This window comes from Triticum dicoccoides, chromosome 1B (assembly GCF_002162155.2).
Source record: "Triticum dicoccoides isolate Atlit2015 ecotype Zavitan chromosome 1B, WEW_v2.0, whole genome shotgun sequence".
Lineage (NCBI taxonomy): Eukaryota > Viridiplantae > Streptophyta > Magnoliopsida > Poales > Poaceae > Triticum > Triticum dicoccoides.
The window spans coordinates 314,179,051-314,194,453 of NC_041381.1; the positions used below are offsets into that span (position 1 = coordinate 314,179,051).

General features: G+C 44.3%; 1 protein-coding gene across 1 annotated transcript; it reads left to right on the forward strand.

Moving 5' to 3' along the window:
• The first annotated feature begins 4,602 nt into the window (after positions 1 to 4,602).
• LOC119332465 lies at positions 4,603 to 10,679 on the forward strand. Its single transcript, XM_037605651.1, has 10 exons — positions 4,603 to 4,892; positions 5,978 to 6,062; positions 6,512 to 6,652; positions 6,784 to 7,021; positions 7,092 to 7,228; positions 7,489 to 7,563; positions 8,668 to 8,849; positions 8,927 to 9,223; positions 9,326 to 9,469; positions 10,059 to 10,679. The coding sequence occupies exons 2-7, from the start codon at positions 5,984 to 5,986 to the stop codon at positions 8,670 to 8,672; spliced, it is 675 nt and encodes a 224-aa protein (XP_037461548.1). The 5' UTR covers positions 4,603 to 4,892; positions 5,978 to 5,983; the 3' UTR covers positions 8,673 to 8,849; positions 8,927 to 9,223; positions 9,326 to 9,469; positions 10,059 to 10,679.
• The last annotated feature ends 4,724 nt before the right edge of the window (positions 10,680 to 15,403 follow it).

Sequence of the window (15,403 nt, forward strand, 5' to 3'; positions counted from 1 at the left end):
CCTGTCTAAGTAACGGTAGTTGCCGCGTGTATTCGACCTATAGTTGCCATGTGTGATAAACTACTTGCCTGACGTGGTCAAACAATAGTTGTCATGTATGATTAACTAGCTGCCACGTGTGGTCCAAGTATAGTTGCCATGTATGGTTAATCACAGTTGCCATGTGTGTTTACCTAGTTGTCACGTACGCACAACTACAGTTGCCATCTAGCAATGAATCATAATTGTCATGTGTGTTTATCTAGTTGCCAATGCCATGTACGCGCAACTGCAATTGCCATCTAACAACGTACAGGCATCGTGTGGGCGAAGATCAGTTCACCCACACACGCATGGACTATGTGGTAACTGTGTGGACAGAAATTGGTTCGCCTACACGGCGCAGCTGGCAACCGCGTGTTGCGGGTCGTGTGGGCGAACTCTTCAACGCCCACACACATGATAATGCCCACGTGGCACTGAAAATCTAATATATTTTTTTAGGATTCGTGCAAAACAAAAACAACATGTATCAACGCGTGTGGGCGAAGTGCAAACGTACCACATGTGTTGGCGTTATCATTTGGGCTTTTGTTTTGATAGATATAGATCAACATTTTTTATCCTCGTTTACTATTGCATCAGTATAGAGATATTTCCTAAGTTTTTTTCAGCCTTGTCTAGTACATCATTTTGCGCTATAACTCAAGTGGAGAAAATAAGACTGATATATCTTGGAACACTTTAATGGGCATTGCACTTAATATAGCAGATGTAGGTCAATATCGGATCAATAGTTCGACTTTTAAAACTAGTTTTTGCTCATGGCACGCTGGATGAGATTCTTCTACGAGACAAGTTGCATGCCTTCTCGAGTATGAGATGCATGTCAGCAATTTTCTCGCGAGATGTAATATGTTGTTACCCAATAGCACAAGGTAAGCTATCATGTTGTACATGCTATAGTAATCAGGCTGCTCATGCAAAAGTATCCAAACTTGTCATACTAAATTTATCACTTCTCATGCTAGAGAAAGTTTTGTGTATCCACAAGGGCTGAGTCTTTGACGGGTGCTACATTTGGACTCGTGTCTTCATGGATGCTTCAATGGTGGTGAGGATGGTGTTAATGATGTAGCCGACAATGACTCCACATGAAGGAGCCTGCCTTGCCCCCGCACCATCGTGGCGTCTATATTGGACACCGGGTCAAGGAGGAGCCAATGTTCCCACCATGCAGCCAGTCCCGGCGCACGCACGCGCCACCGTCATCGTTGCGCCACCACCGTCTCACCGTCGAGGAGTTGCCGCCCGCGATCAAGAAGGCGCGGGGCTGCTCCCTCCACTACCTCGGAGGAGGCGGGGGGAGGGGGTGGGGTGTGTGTTGATGAAATATACTCTCGTTAGCTTTCTTATGCACAACATGGTAACTTACACATCACATACCTGATAACTTATGTACCCCGGTCCTGATTACTTTGGCGCTGGGGGGGGGAGGAGGGATGGTTGATGAAATATCCCCCTGATAACTTCTATGTGAATAGCATGGTAACTCACATATTGCAGACCTGATAACTTATATACCTAGGTCTTTGATAACTTTTTGGCATGGGGGGAGGGGCTGATTTATCCCTAGGTAACTTTTGCGTGAATATCATGGTAACTCACACATCGCCGACCTGATAACCTATGTGCCTCGGTGCTGATAACTTTGGCGAGGGGGTGATAAAATGTACCCATGGCAACTTTAATGTTAATAGCATGGTAACTCACTCATCGCAAACCTGATAACTTATGTACCCCTGTCCTGGTAACTTTGCCGCCGATGTGTGTGTGTGTGGGGGGGAGGCAACGGTGGTTAATGAAATATCCCTTGGTAACTTTTATGCGAATAGCATGGTAACTCACACAACGCGGACCTGATAACTTATGTGCCACGATGCTGATAACTTTGCGGAAGGGGGTCGATGAAATATCCCCTGATAACCATTGTGTGAATAACATGGTAACTTTACACATCACAGACCTGAAAACTTATGTGCATCAGTCCTGATAACTTTTGCGATGGGGTTGTTTAAAAACATACCCCGATAACATTTGTGTATATAGTTTGGTAATATAGGCATTGTATACGTGATAACTCACGCACAAACATCGCAGTAACTTTAACCTGAGATGATAAGGAGGTTATAGAAACCAGGTTTATGCCTAATATCCATGTAAGCAACATGGTAACATATGTAGCACATGCCTGATAAATTACTTAGCCCATTAGTGGTAACTTTCGATCTGAAAAAACGTCGTAACATACCAACATGCGATCTAGTTTCAAGGCTCTAGTCATGACGGATCTTTATGTTAAAATGGTTTTTTTGATTGGATTGGCGGTTTGAACTACAAAACATTTTAAAGTTTTAAAATAGAGGAAATTCTAAGATGACATCAGCTTTTTGTCCTCTAATTCATTTGCACATGGGGAGAAGGTAGAAGGATCATTTTTATGCCCCGGTAATTTCAACATAAACAAGATGTAACTTAGTTATCACATACATGATAACTTACTTAGCCTGGCCCAGTAACTTTTGATCTGAAAGATAGTCTTCGAAACATATCAATATGGGATCTGGTTTCGAAGGTCTAATCGCAACAAATCTTTTATGTTTTTTTTTTCGAGGGTACGCCAAATGTGTACCTTAGTTTTATAGAAGGGAGAAAATGTGTACAAGAGTTTTACAGTTGCGCTAGTTGGTAGTCACAAGCCGACCCCAACCAAGCCTCCACCCCACTCCTTATGCTACTCTACTACTCAGATATAGGTCGTCCTCCAAATGCTCCTGCCATAGCCCAAGTCCTCAAATCGTCGAAGATCAAGTCCACAGTCTCCCATTCATTTTTAGTTTGGCTCGATCCGAACACTCTCGCGTTCCTCTGCTTTCAAAATGTCCAACAGATGAGCATTATGAATGTGTCAAATCATTTCCGAGTTTGCTTATGTATGCATTTTCTAGCTTCCGTCCACCATTGCACCAATTGAGATTCATATGTTGGGCAAAGCTCCATCCTCAATCCCATCCTGGTCATGCATATGTACCACACTTGCCTCGAGAACACATATTGTTGCAAGATGTGGTCGACCGTGTCTTCCTGTTGGTCATAAAAGTAGCATTTAGACGTTTGGTCTTGCAAACCGTGTCTAGCCCTTCTATCTGACGTCCACAATCGATATTGCACTGCCAGCCGCATGAAAATATTTTATGTGAAAATGGATTTTTAATATGACCGACGGTTTGAGCTACACAACATTTTGAAGTATTGAAATAGGGGGGAATCTAGGATGACATCACCTATTTATTTCCTCTGGTTCGTTTGCACCTTGGAAGAAGGTTGGTTGACCATTTTTATGCCCCTGACAATTTCTATATAAACAAGATGGTAACTTATGAACCAGAGACGTGATAACTTACTTAGGTTGAGCCTGATAACTTTTGACCCAAAAATACGTTGAAACATATTAATATGGGATCTTGTTTCAAAGATCTTCTCGCGACGAATCTTTTATATGAAAACGGTTTTTCAATCGGAGCGACGGTTTGAGCTACAAAATATTTTGAATTTTTGCATTGGAAAGAATCTTTGATGACATCATCAATTTCATTTTTTTGCATGTATATGATTAGTAGCTGCTAATTACTAACTGCTAGTTGACAGTGGACAAGCCGAGAAAAAGAAATAAGATGAAGCTAATGCATGCATGCAAATTAGGAAGGGGAAAATTGTGCAGATTCGTTGCTTAACTTCGGACTAGGTGGAAGTTAGCAAAGTCCAAAAAGAAAAGCAAACAACGCTAGTTTTTCATCATGCGAGCGAACCAACGAAGCTGGAGCGAGGGAGGGAAGCCAGAGTGGGCCGGCCCATGAAGGGGGCACGCGTGGGCGGCGGTTGCTCACAGTGGCGCTTAAGGCGCCGGGAGCGCCACTTAGGAGCTCTCAGCAATAAAGAGCCAGGGGAAGGGGAGCTCCAGCTACCGTGATATGGCATCTTCGCCCTAGGGTGCCACCACAGGGTTTCGCAAAAATACATGTGGAGGCCGGTGTCAGGCCAAACATCGGTGGAATGGCGACAGCGGTATGTCGAGATGAAAACGGGTTGTTTATGGCAGCTCAGCACTCGTGATCCCAGGAGTGCACGACCCAGCTACGCCGGAAGCTATAGCTTGTCGGGAGGCTTTTGCTTTAGCACAAGATCTACACATTCAAAACTTGGTGATTTCTTCGGATTCGAAGAAAGTGATTGCTGATATTGGTAGAGGAACCATAGGCAAATATGGGGCCATCATTAGTGAGATTGAGTCTTTAGTAAGTACTTTTCAATGTAATTTTTTTTAAAGGTCGTGCTGTGAACCATGAAGCACATAATTTAGCCAAGTATTCTCTTTTGCTGGGTCAGGGACGCCATGTCTAGTTTGGCCAGTCCCATGACACTGCTTGTATCCCACAACTTGTGGCCTATGATGAATAAAACTTGGTGTTTTCCCCTAAAAAAAGGCAATAAAGAGCTCAGTTTTTTTTTTGAGACATAATAAAGAGCTCGGGTGTCCCACTCAAATATAGATCTCGTATTGGGCCGGGGGTCAGCCCAGCATAGCCCAGGCAAGCAAAGGCCCAAACCTACCTAGGGTTTGCATCCGCTCAAAAAAAGAAAAAGGGTTCGCATCTCGTCGCCTCCGCTGCCGTCCCGGCTCCTCCCTCCTCCCGCCCGTTCCGCGACGTTCGCTCCCCCCGCCACGCCCGACCTTGCCATTCCGCCGATCGGCTGCGCGCCTCGCCCCGGGCCTCGGCCGCCGACCTCCCTCTGCCCAGGACTGCCTCTGCTGCTCCCCTGCCGGACTCCGCCACGGCCGCTGTGCTGCCAAGGTTTGTTTTGTTCACAATTTCGAATTGGTCTCGAAACAGTAGTCTAAGGTTTAGTGTCAAGCTTTCCATAGAGTAGTCGGTTGCACGATTTCATGGGACAGCTTGTGCGCGGTGGCAGGTTTAGTTCACCGTCCAGGCCATTTATCGTGTGCAACTTCATGTGCCTGTTTTGAATTTAGTGACGACTTGAACAAAATTGCGAGGTTGATTTTGTAGGTTCTAAATCACATTTTTTTACTAGTCTTAGTCTTGTATGCATCTGTTTCCCCAAATGGATAATCTGGTGTCGGGTTTTTAAGTTCGAACCTTTTGTTGGCACATCTGTTTCCTTGTGAAACATGTGTCGAAGTGGGTTTATTTTGGGCTCTGTTTGTCCCCAAATGCCCCATTACACTTCATGGAATCTCTTGGGGCGGGATCTTAGTGACTTGTCCTGTATGCCTTAAGGGCTGGATGTATGCTTTTACATTGTTGTGTTTTAGTTCTATGGGTCTTGTGCCTCTACGGAGGGATAGGGATCTTGTTGGAGGGCTAGAGATCATATGCATGCCGAAATAAATCGGGCCATATGAAAATCAACTAGGAAAATAATGGTCAGATTGTACTTTGCCTTTGATACACGTGCATGTGATGGACTTGTGTAGATGCTTTTGATGATTTGAACATTGTACTGAAATTTGGATTGAGAAGAACAATGTATATCTGATATGTTGATCGAACTCAAATTGATCAATTTTATTTCATGCTTTATCAATGATGTTTATGCTTTCTCTTATGAAATTGTATTTTTCATATCCTGAAGGTGTTGGTTCTTTTTCTTCTTTTATTGGATTGTTAAGCATTTGAGTGTAGGTACTGTACTCATTGAGCAATTAAGCTTTGTTTTGTATTTTTCACATGTGGTATTATTTCGGAATGATATGTGGTATATTTGGTTACTTATAAGCGCAAAAAACTTTCCATGTTGCTGATTTTTTATTTATTTTTGGCCGGGGTATGGTTCAATCCTGGCTCCACTACTCCCATATGAACAATGATTGGCGAATTGATCTATCATATGCTAACAAGTATAGTTCATAAAACAGGTTACGATGGCTTCATTCGGCCGCTTCATTCAAAATGTTACACGAGGAGCAAGACTTGCACGTTCTGGTGTGCCCATCACTACAGGTATCTTTGTTAGCATTTTGAAAGTTTTGGCCATCTTTGGTTATCTCAATGAAATAGACTACTAGAAGCAAAATCCGCGCGCTTTGCCACTCCGGCTGGCATGAGCCCAACATAATTGTGCATGTTAGACAATAACCCTTTTTTTAGGTAAAAGGGTTATTGGTGTAACTTTCAGAAAAATAATGAATCTTTAGCTTTTATTACAAAAAACCATATGGCCGGTACAGAGTGTATCTTCAATAATGCAGCCAGACCCGTGCTGTATCAAGTATGATGTGCTATGTCTGCTACTTTGCACCTTTGTTCACTATTATGCATTTACGCTATTCAATTGATTGTGATGTAGCTTAATACATTTAATTCCTATTGTTTGATTCAGTGCATATAGTTAGTTAGATTTATTCATTTTGCTCCAATAAAAATATATTCTCAAGCACTCTTACCTTCAGGCATGCGCTGTGGCCATCGAGCTTACTCTCTTCTGTCAGAATCTCAATTCCATCGAGCTTACTCTCTTCTGTCAGAATCTCAATTCTCGGCTCACCGGGGCAGAAGATTCTCTAAAGTTATCTCTCTGCCAATAACTATTGGTATGTCCCTTAGTAACATTGTTTTGATACTCCAAAGGATTAAATGTACATCATCTACTCTAAATTAGTGATCCTCTAAAATGTGTCTAATTATTGATTAATTATTTCCGCTCTTAATTATTTCAATACAGCTCGCCATCTCCATGGTAGTACAAACACTAAGTTGGAAACCCCTGTCAGTTATGTGAGTTCAAAATCCTCGAAGATAGAAATTAATGTTAAAGTGGATGGGGGACTGCTGCTGGAGGATCCAGAGGGTTATATCAATTTATGGAAGTTGTTTGATCAATACAAAGTTCTGTGTTTTGAACCTACAGACTCAAGCAATGCCAAGCTATGCTTTACTTCCTTTGCAGTTGACATACTAAAGTAAGTCTGCACTTTTAAGTTCAGTTGCACTGAGTTTGGTAGGTCCTGTAACATGAATTATATTTTGTAGGGAACTGTACATGATAGTCCTAAAGGAAGGGCAAGGTGCCGATTTCCTGTTTAAATTTGAGGCATCACAGATCCTTGTTAAGTGGGATTGTGGCATTGTTGAACATATTGCTATACCTGCATCACAATTCCAAAGTGGTAAATAAATCATGATCCCTTCATATAATTCACAGTATATATTTTTCGTTTATTGATTTTTATTGTTATTTCGTTTAATGCATCACAATATACTTGAAACATAACAACATGTACATCATAATTCCCAGAACCTGTAAGTGGAATTCTGCACAATATAGTTTTTTTGTTTACTTATTTATGTTTGACAATGGAAGTCTTGCAATTCTGTTCATTTTTTATATTCTAACATATATTAATTGTCTACTTTATAATTCCCCCAGGTAAATCTATCTACGTTGACAGAATTGTTGGCGCATTTACAAGCTTGGTGTATTCAATCTGTGGCACGGTGATTGGTCTGAACTGCAATGAACTACTTCATTTGATGTTGCTTGCGCAAAAAAAAAAGGTGAAGTTTTATGTTTTTTCTCTTTTTGTCTCATAAAACTGAGTGAGCACATCACACACTCCTAAGCTCTAGGCACAAGCTACCTTGAAGCTGAAACACAAAACAGGAACCACAAGCAGTTTTCTAGGCATGCAGTGCATGGTTTGATGAAGTAAAACCTACCTTCCATAAAAACAGATTGAGCATCAGAGACTCGTCTATCAGCTTTGTTATTCAAGACTTTTTGAAAGGCACATTTAAAAGACAAATGGGTCTACACATTTAGATTTTGTCAGCCCCCTGTCCTTCAGACAGGGGCACTGCAATCCCGCAGTTAAGCCTACAAAGCTGGAGCTTACCTTCATAATATCATTGAAAGGCTTCAGGAAATCATGCTCAATTAAGTACTACTCCCTCCGTCCGGAAATACTTGTCCTCGAAATGGTTGTATCTAGACTTATTTTAGTTATAGATACATCCATTTTATCTAATTCGAGGACAAGTATTTCCGGACGGAGGGAGTACCATTTTTTGTTGTTGAGAAAACTCCACAGAGAACCCATGAGGGCCTGGTGCTCGATGTGCTCTATAGATAATTCTTTGTCCCTGTTGGACAGAACTTCAGGAAGGGTAAGAAAGAGAAACAAGCAGCAGCACGGGTCCAAACAACTCCTTATTGTACTTAGTAGCATAATTCAAAATGTTCTTATCCCCCTTACATCACCCTTCACCCCCACCCCGCACCCCAACTGTACACCCATGGAACTAGTAATATGTTAAAAAAAGCAGTAGGAGTAGCATCCATACCTGGCAGCACCTCCAAGTTCTTCCTTTTAGCAGCATCAACAATTTTGTCCATAGAGATCTTCTGAGTTTTTACTGCTCTCACTCCTCCTAGCAAGCTCATCGATCTCAGCTTTTGCCTTTGTTTTTGTGAGTTCATATTGGCTAGGATTTTGGTTTTGCTTTTAACGTTCCTTTCCTTAGAATTTGATTGTCTATGTGAATCTACAGATTGAGTGTTGCTCTTAACATTCCTTTCCTCAGAATTTGATTGTCTGCGAATCTGCAGATTAAGTGCGCAGGATGTGTTAAAACACCCTCTTTTTTGGACATCTGAAGACAAGTACGCCGCCATCTTAGCTGCTAGGATTTTTGTAAGCAGTGGGAAGACTAATATTAAGAATCAGCCAAACATTCAGAATCCGCCAAACATTCAGAATCCGCCAAACATTCAGAATCCTCCAATGATTGGTATTGTGGAAACTTGTCTCACCTGAAAGGCATTCATCTAGTTTAATTGTGGATTTATGTATTCTTTTTATATGCAGCGTCATCCCGAACCCGTGCGCTTACTGGTTTTGCTACCGTGCTTGGTTCCGTTGATTATTATGAAGTCAGGTTGGGTGTTACAAAACTGAATAGTGGGGAATACCAGGTTTCTAGTACAAAAATTGTCCAGCAGCAGAATTGGGAACAGCTATTCATTGCCAACATGTCTTTCTCGAGTAACTATCGCAAAGGTGCATACTTTGGTGGTGGGGGGGGCCGACAAAACTGAGAAACTTATCATTTTTGCTCGAGACATTCTAGGACACTTTGGTGATAGTAACATGGATCTATATGTGGTAATGTGCCCATTCATTTATATATTCTATTGTAAAAAATTATTACTACTTTTGAAACCTTTGTAGCCTGCACTAGTTTATTGTCTTGTTTTATATTTGTAGGCTACTTTAGCCGGGGCAACTATAAGGATTGCCGTTAATGATCTGAACGGCAAATTTTCCTTGTGTTTGACGATCTATGATGCTCTCCGGCAGATGAGTGTGCCTGCTGAGAAAATGCCGTTGGCAGTTGTCCCTTAAAAACAGGTCAAGTTTGCTGCTTCTTATCTTCAACTTTTGCTTTATGGTGCTGCTATTCATTCCTTTATGGTGCTGCTATTTTGTACGTGCAATCCTTGGTTCTTAGGAGCAGTAAGTGGTGTGGTTATTAATTAATACTCCGTAAAGATGGTTCACAGTTGAGTTTATACCTTTTTTTAGGGAACATTTAAGTTTATACGTTGTTACTGAACAGCAACATGATACGTAACAACTTCAGTAATTTGTATGTTGAATTTGTAGTGTTCACCCTGTACAGCTGAAATATGTTCAAAGCTATATAGTTTATTGATGTCATGTTTCTTCTGTATGTTTCCCTCAAAAAATGTTTTTCTGTATGTATAAGTGTTGTAGTTTACCATGTTGTCATTGGGTTTTAGTGCTGCCACATCCACTTCTGTGATTGTTGCCTCTGGTGGTTCACTTTGTTTATTGCCTGTGCTGCGCCATTTAATTTGGTGTGGGGGAGCCCTGGTACTTAGCGTTCATTCATGGTGTTAGTTCAAATCTTCACTGAAGCAAGAGTGGTAATAATTTTGAGTTCTTTGCTGATTGTGTTACATTTCTTACATGGCAGCCATTTCGCGGATTGCTATATTGATCTAACCCAGGGCTACGTCAGTGCTTTTGAATGTCAGCATGCCTAGAATGATGGAAGGTTTGAAGTACTGAAGGGATTTTTGTAGATTAACCTGTTGAGCTGACTGATAGCCATGCTGACAAACATAGTGATGTTGGCTCACCAATAGACGCTAATTGTGAACCAGTGGCGCCAATCACCTCTGCAAGATTGCCCCAGAGGGTAACGATGGCAGGTTAGCTGCAATTGTTGTTTTGTTTGGTCAATGCAAGAATGTTCCTTGCATCGTGTATCACTTTGTTCTTGATTTGGGCTGGATGGCGATATGAACTCGGTGATTGATATGATCAGAGCGACTAAACCTGGAGATTTGAGAAGCAATGTTATATCAGTATAGACTTGCATCGTCTTTTATGGGCTGGTTAAGGTGTTCTCTAATCCATTCGCTCCGCCAGCACTGGAAAGGGGAATACATTGTAAGGGAACATAGGGAGGTTTTCTGGCTTACGCAGCACTGCTATTATTGATGTGTGTGAAGCAGACCGTATTGAACTGTAAATTCTCGTGATTCATTCGGTCCCTTGGTACCAGCTATCCAACCATTGTGTTTTCATGTTATTGTGGGTCCTTAGTTATGCCTAAGCAGACTGCGAATAGACTGCACGCATTTGAGGCGACTTAAAATATTTATGAGCGGTAGGCAGCTTAATTGTGCAGTTAATAACATTTAGTTACTTGGAAGGATTGTAGTTTAGGCAACTTAATTAGAGCTGTTAGTCAGCATAGCATTAAAATTAGGGTTAAAATTAGAATTATCATTTGGTTCTAATGCAGTAGGATACAAAGAGTTGCCTACCCCAATGAACAATTGAACCCAAATTAGCAGCGGGACTAGTTTATAGTTCCAATTCACTATGCACTCAGTAAACACAATTTGAACTTAAAAGGCTGGAAATCCAAAGTACTAATGACCAACTTGCAACAATGCTTCAAGGCAGATTGAACTTGTTGGATCATTTTTATCTATAAAACCTGATTGGCTACCCTGCCATGGGAGGCATCTGCGCGAGCAACATTTTCAACCTCCCGATGCTTTTATTGTTCATGTTTTTACGTGCTGTCAATGTGGACCATTCGTTCCTTTTGCGCGCGCACACACACGCTAGGGCTGAGGTTAGATGACTGCTCTGCTAGTTCGCCTTTGGGGCCAGTTGATAGTGGGTGCGTTGTTTGCGTTTGGAGTCGGTGAGTGGCCTGCACGCACATGACACTCTCTCACTTTTACTCCCTCCTCGTCCCCCACTCTTCCCTACCCCCGCCTTCCTTGTCTTCGACGCCCACCCAAGCATCAAAGACGTCTGGTTCCAGGCGCGGGCAGCTGGGTCTTCACGGTTGGGCTAAAGTAGTAGGAGAGGCCTGCGGTGGGGGAAAGAGCAGCAAGGCCAGTGCCTAGGAGAAGCCAGCGATGGGGACAAGAAGCAGCATAGGCAGTGCCCCCGGCTCGGTGAGGTGGAGCTACAAGGAAGATGGAGGAGGCCGGTGACAGGCGGGAGGTGCAGACTGGCCCTAGTTTGTCATGGTCTCATGGACCATGGATTATTTGGGAGCTGCTCAGGTTTGGAGCAGCAAACAATGGAGGATATGGGGCGGGGCTTGGAGCAGCAAGCCATGGCAACCAAGGTGTTTTTTTTTATGTTCCTAAGATCTCCATAGGTTTTTTGTTTGGACAAATAAAAGTTTATTTTGGACTACTTTGATTCTCTGAAAAATTTGACTTATGTTCTTAACAAGGCCATTTCCATAGCATCTGTTCTATTTTGACCGTTACAGTTGTGTTTGCTTCATCTGCTCCTATGTGCTATTTTTGGCTATATAGCAGAATTAATGGAACTAATGGATGGCTGCTTTATTTAACCTTTATTATACATTTCCATCTATATATTTCACTTGATTAGCCATTAGCGTTGTGGGTTACTTGGGTGATGAAATGTTTTTTTTTCTTTCAATTTGCATTGTTTGTCATTCTCAGTTTGTAGGGGTCGTACGGTCCACTTTAAAACAAATCTAGCAAGCAGGTGGTTGAGAGGTATTTTCTTGTGCCATTATTGTCTCTCACGTTTGGGCCCTTTGACTCTACTAAGTTTAGCCAGGTTTGTAACATCAGATTGCACACTACGTTTCATTGGTGTAGTTGCGAGTTATAGAGGTTTGCCGCTTAACATGTTCACCCGCTCAAAGATCAAGCTATCCGAGGCATCTGTTGGCACAATCCTTCTGTCGTGCTTTGGAGGCCGTGCTTCCTCCTTTAAAGTTAAGGCCATCCAGTGGAACAAATTCAAATTCTCAGTCTCATCTCTGGACGTGGATTTTGCCATCTACAATGGAGGTAACATTTCTTCACATCTTTTCAACATGGGATTCTTGCTCTGGGCCCTAGTGGACCTAAATCACATCAAATCGGTGATCCTTTCTCGCCGGAGCTGGAAGAAGGTTGAACTGAAGTCATCAGAGGGCGCAAAAGTAACTCATATGTTGATGCAGTTCGCGCACCTAGATTCTTTGCTGGTTCTCGCAACAACATTCCTCATTCCTCACAAAGGGGCCGGCAAGATCCGATCTCAAGATCCGCTGCTCTAATTCCGGTCTCCTCTGTCTTCAATAAACTTCAATTCCCCACTCCAGGCGGCCATCCGGGGGCGCCATCTTCGCAGATTCAAAATGATGCTGAGGCCCACACACCTGTCTCCGCCTCGTCGGACGGGCCTGGCCCAGTCCAAGCCCAAGAGCAAAATGGGCCTGTTCCGACGTCTCAAGCCTTCTGTGTCCGTTGTCTACTAACGGGCCACCCCAGATCTGCCGGCCCAAACCGAATCAAATGTCGAAAATGTAAACGGTGGGGCCATATTGCCAGTGGGTGTCACTCTGTCTCCCCTGTCCTGTCAAATCCACAGTCTGCCGCGATTTCTGTTGCTCCTGCCATAGCTAGCTCCAATGCAATTAGACCACCTTTGGCTCGTGCTTCCACGGATTTACAAGCTAATCCAATCCCGCACATTACTACCTTACCTACCAGCACTACAATCCCCTCTACGCCTCCTTCCAATCTCCCCCTGCCTCCTCCCCTTCCTCCATCAGAGCGCAGGCCTACAGTCCCTGCATCCTACGCTCAGTGGCAAAATCGACATAGAGCAAACTTGGCAGGCATGATGAATTTTCCCTTCGACCCGACCCCGTTTCTTCCACGAGGCCATCAAGCGATTCAAGTGGAAGGCAGACCTGCCCGTGTGCGGGCGATTTCTTCTCCCTCGGCTTCGGTTCATGAAGAGTGGGCGATCGCTACTTTCGTCCCAATGCCAGATCTTCAGGTACATTTTGCTAATGTCAGGCAGCTATTGGGAGAATTTATCCGCTATGTCAAGCATCTAGATTTCTCTGAAATTTTCCCCTGCCCCTTTGGTCAAGCCTACATAAAGTTGAACTCTGTCTTCGATAGAGATGCTCTGGTTAATCAAAGCCCGTATGTTTTTGGGGACATTCATGTGATCTTTCAGAAACATAATCAGGATCTGAACTGGAGAAATATGAATCTGACTAGGGATGTCTGGGCTCTGCTAATTGGTTTTCCCTTCGACAAAAGAGAAATCCATGAGGTGGCTAATGCAGTTAGAAGTTTTGGGAAGTTTGTTCTTTGGGACAGAGCTAGGAGCACCAAGGCTGCACTTGTTAAGATTAAGGTTGATGAGCTCAGAGATATTCCTGCTAGCATTGTGGTGGGTGAAAGTGATGCCCACAATGCAGAGTCTTGAACAGTGTCTGTGGTGATCATTCAGCAGGAGCTTTTGGGAGGTGGCCCTCCTGATGAGGATCCAATTCTAGGTGATGGAAATCCTCATCCGCAACCTGCAAATCCAAACTTCCACCCCATCCAGCTCAATCACTTCTTGGAACCAATTCTACAACATCAGGCTGAGGATGCAAATCACAACATGGATGTTAATGAGGAACCTTTAGATGCAGATGAAGAGATGCCTAGATGGGGGCACTGGGCTCTCCCAGCATTTCATGTTGATCAAGAGCTTTAAGAGGGTGAATTTCTAGAGCTTGCTGATCTAATGCAACCACTAGATCTCCCAGACAATTTCCAAGCTGAGCTGCCAGACATGGATGATCACAGTGGGTTAACTCTTTCTTTAGGATCAAATAAGATCATGGATCAACCTGCTCAATTGATAGAGGGAAATGAGCATTTGAATTTGCTAGGCCAGAATGAGCCCATCATTCCCAATGGGCCTATGGAAGTCCACCAACCTGGCCCTCTCAACCAGGCTGGGCCTTTGGAGGTTCACCAGTCTGGCCTTGCCCTGAATCTGGCTGGACCTTTGGTTCCCCATCTTGGCCGTGATCTAAACCTGGATGGGCCTATCATCCAACTTGGCCCTGATCTAAACCTGGTTGTGGCTACTTTAGACCCAAGCAACCTCGATGTAACGCCCCGGATTCGATGCGCCAGGTGTCCGCCAGTTATTCGCCGTTGTTGCCATGTCATTTGCTTGCGTGTTGCATTTTATCATGTCATCATGTGCATTGCATTGCATACGTGTTCGTCTCATGCATCCGAGCATTTTCCCCGTTGTCCGTTTTGCAATCCGGCACTCCTATGTCCTCCGGCGTCCCCCTTTTGTCTCTTGTTGTGAGTGGGTGTTAAACTTTCTCGGAATGGCCCGAGGTTTGCCAAGTGGCCTTGGTATAGCACCGGTAGACCGCCTGTCAAGTTTCGTGCCATTTGGAGGTCGTTTGATACTCCAACGGTTAACCGGGTAACCGTAAAAGCCCCTTTTGTCTTGCAGCCCAACGCCCCTCCAAAGTGGCCCAAAACCCATCCAAACCCCCTCCATGCTTTCGGTCGTTCGATCGCGATCGCGTGGCCGAAAACCGCTCCTCATTTGGACTCTCCTAGCTTCCTCTACCTATATAAACACCTCCCCCTCCAAAAATCCCGGTCTAACCCTAGATCAAACCTCCCTCTCGCCCACCGGACATGTCCACCCCGCCGCCGGACATGTCCACCGCCGGCAGCCACGTCGCTTCGACCAATGGCGTCACACCACGTCACCCCGCCGCCACTCTCCTCCAACCGCCGGCCGCCACCTCACCCTCTCTCTCCTCCCTCCACCGCGCGGCCCGCGGGACCTGGATCGGGCCCGCGTGAGCCCGCGCCGCCGCCGTCGTCCGCCCGTTTGGCCCGCGCCGCCGCGCCTCCCGGCCCGCGCCTCGGGCTCCGCCCCGCGCGCTCCGCTGCCGTTCGCCGGGGCGAGCACCGCCCCGAGTCGCCGCCGCGCCCC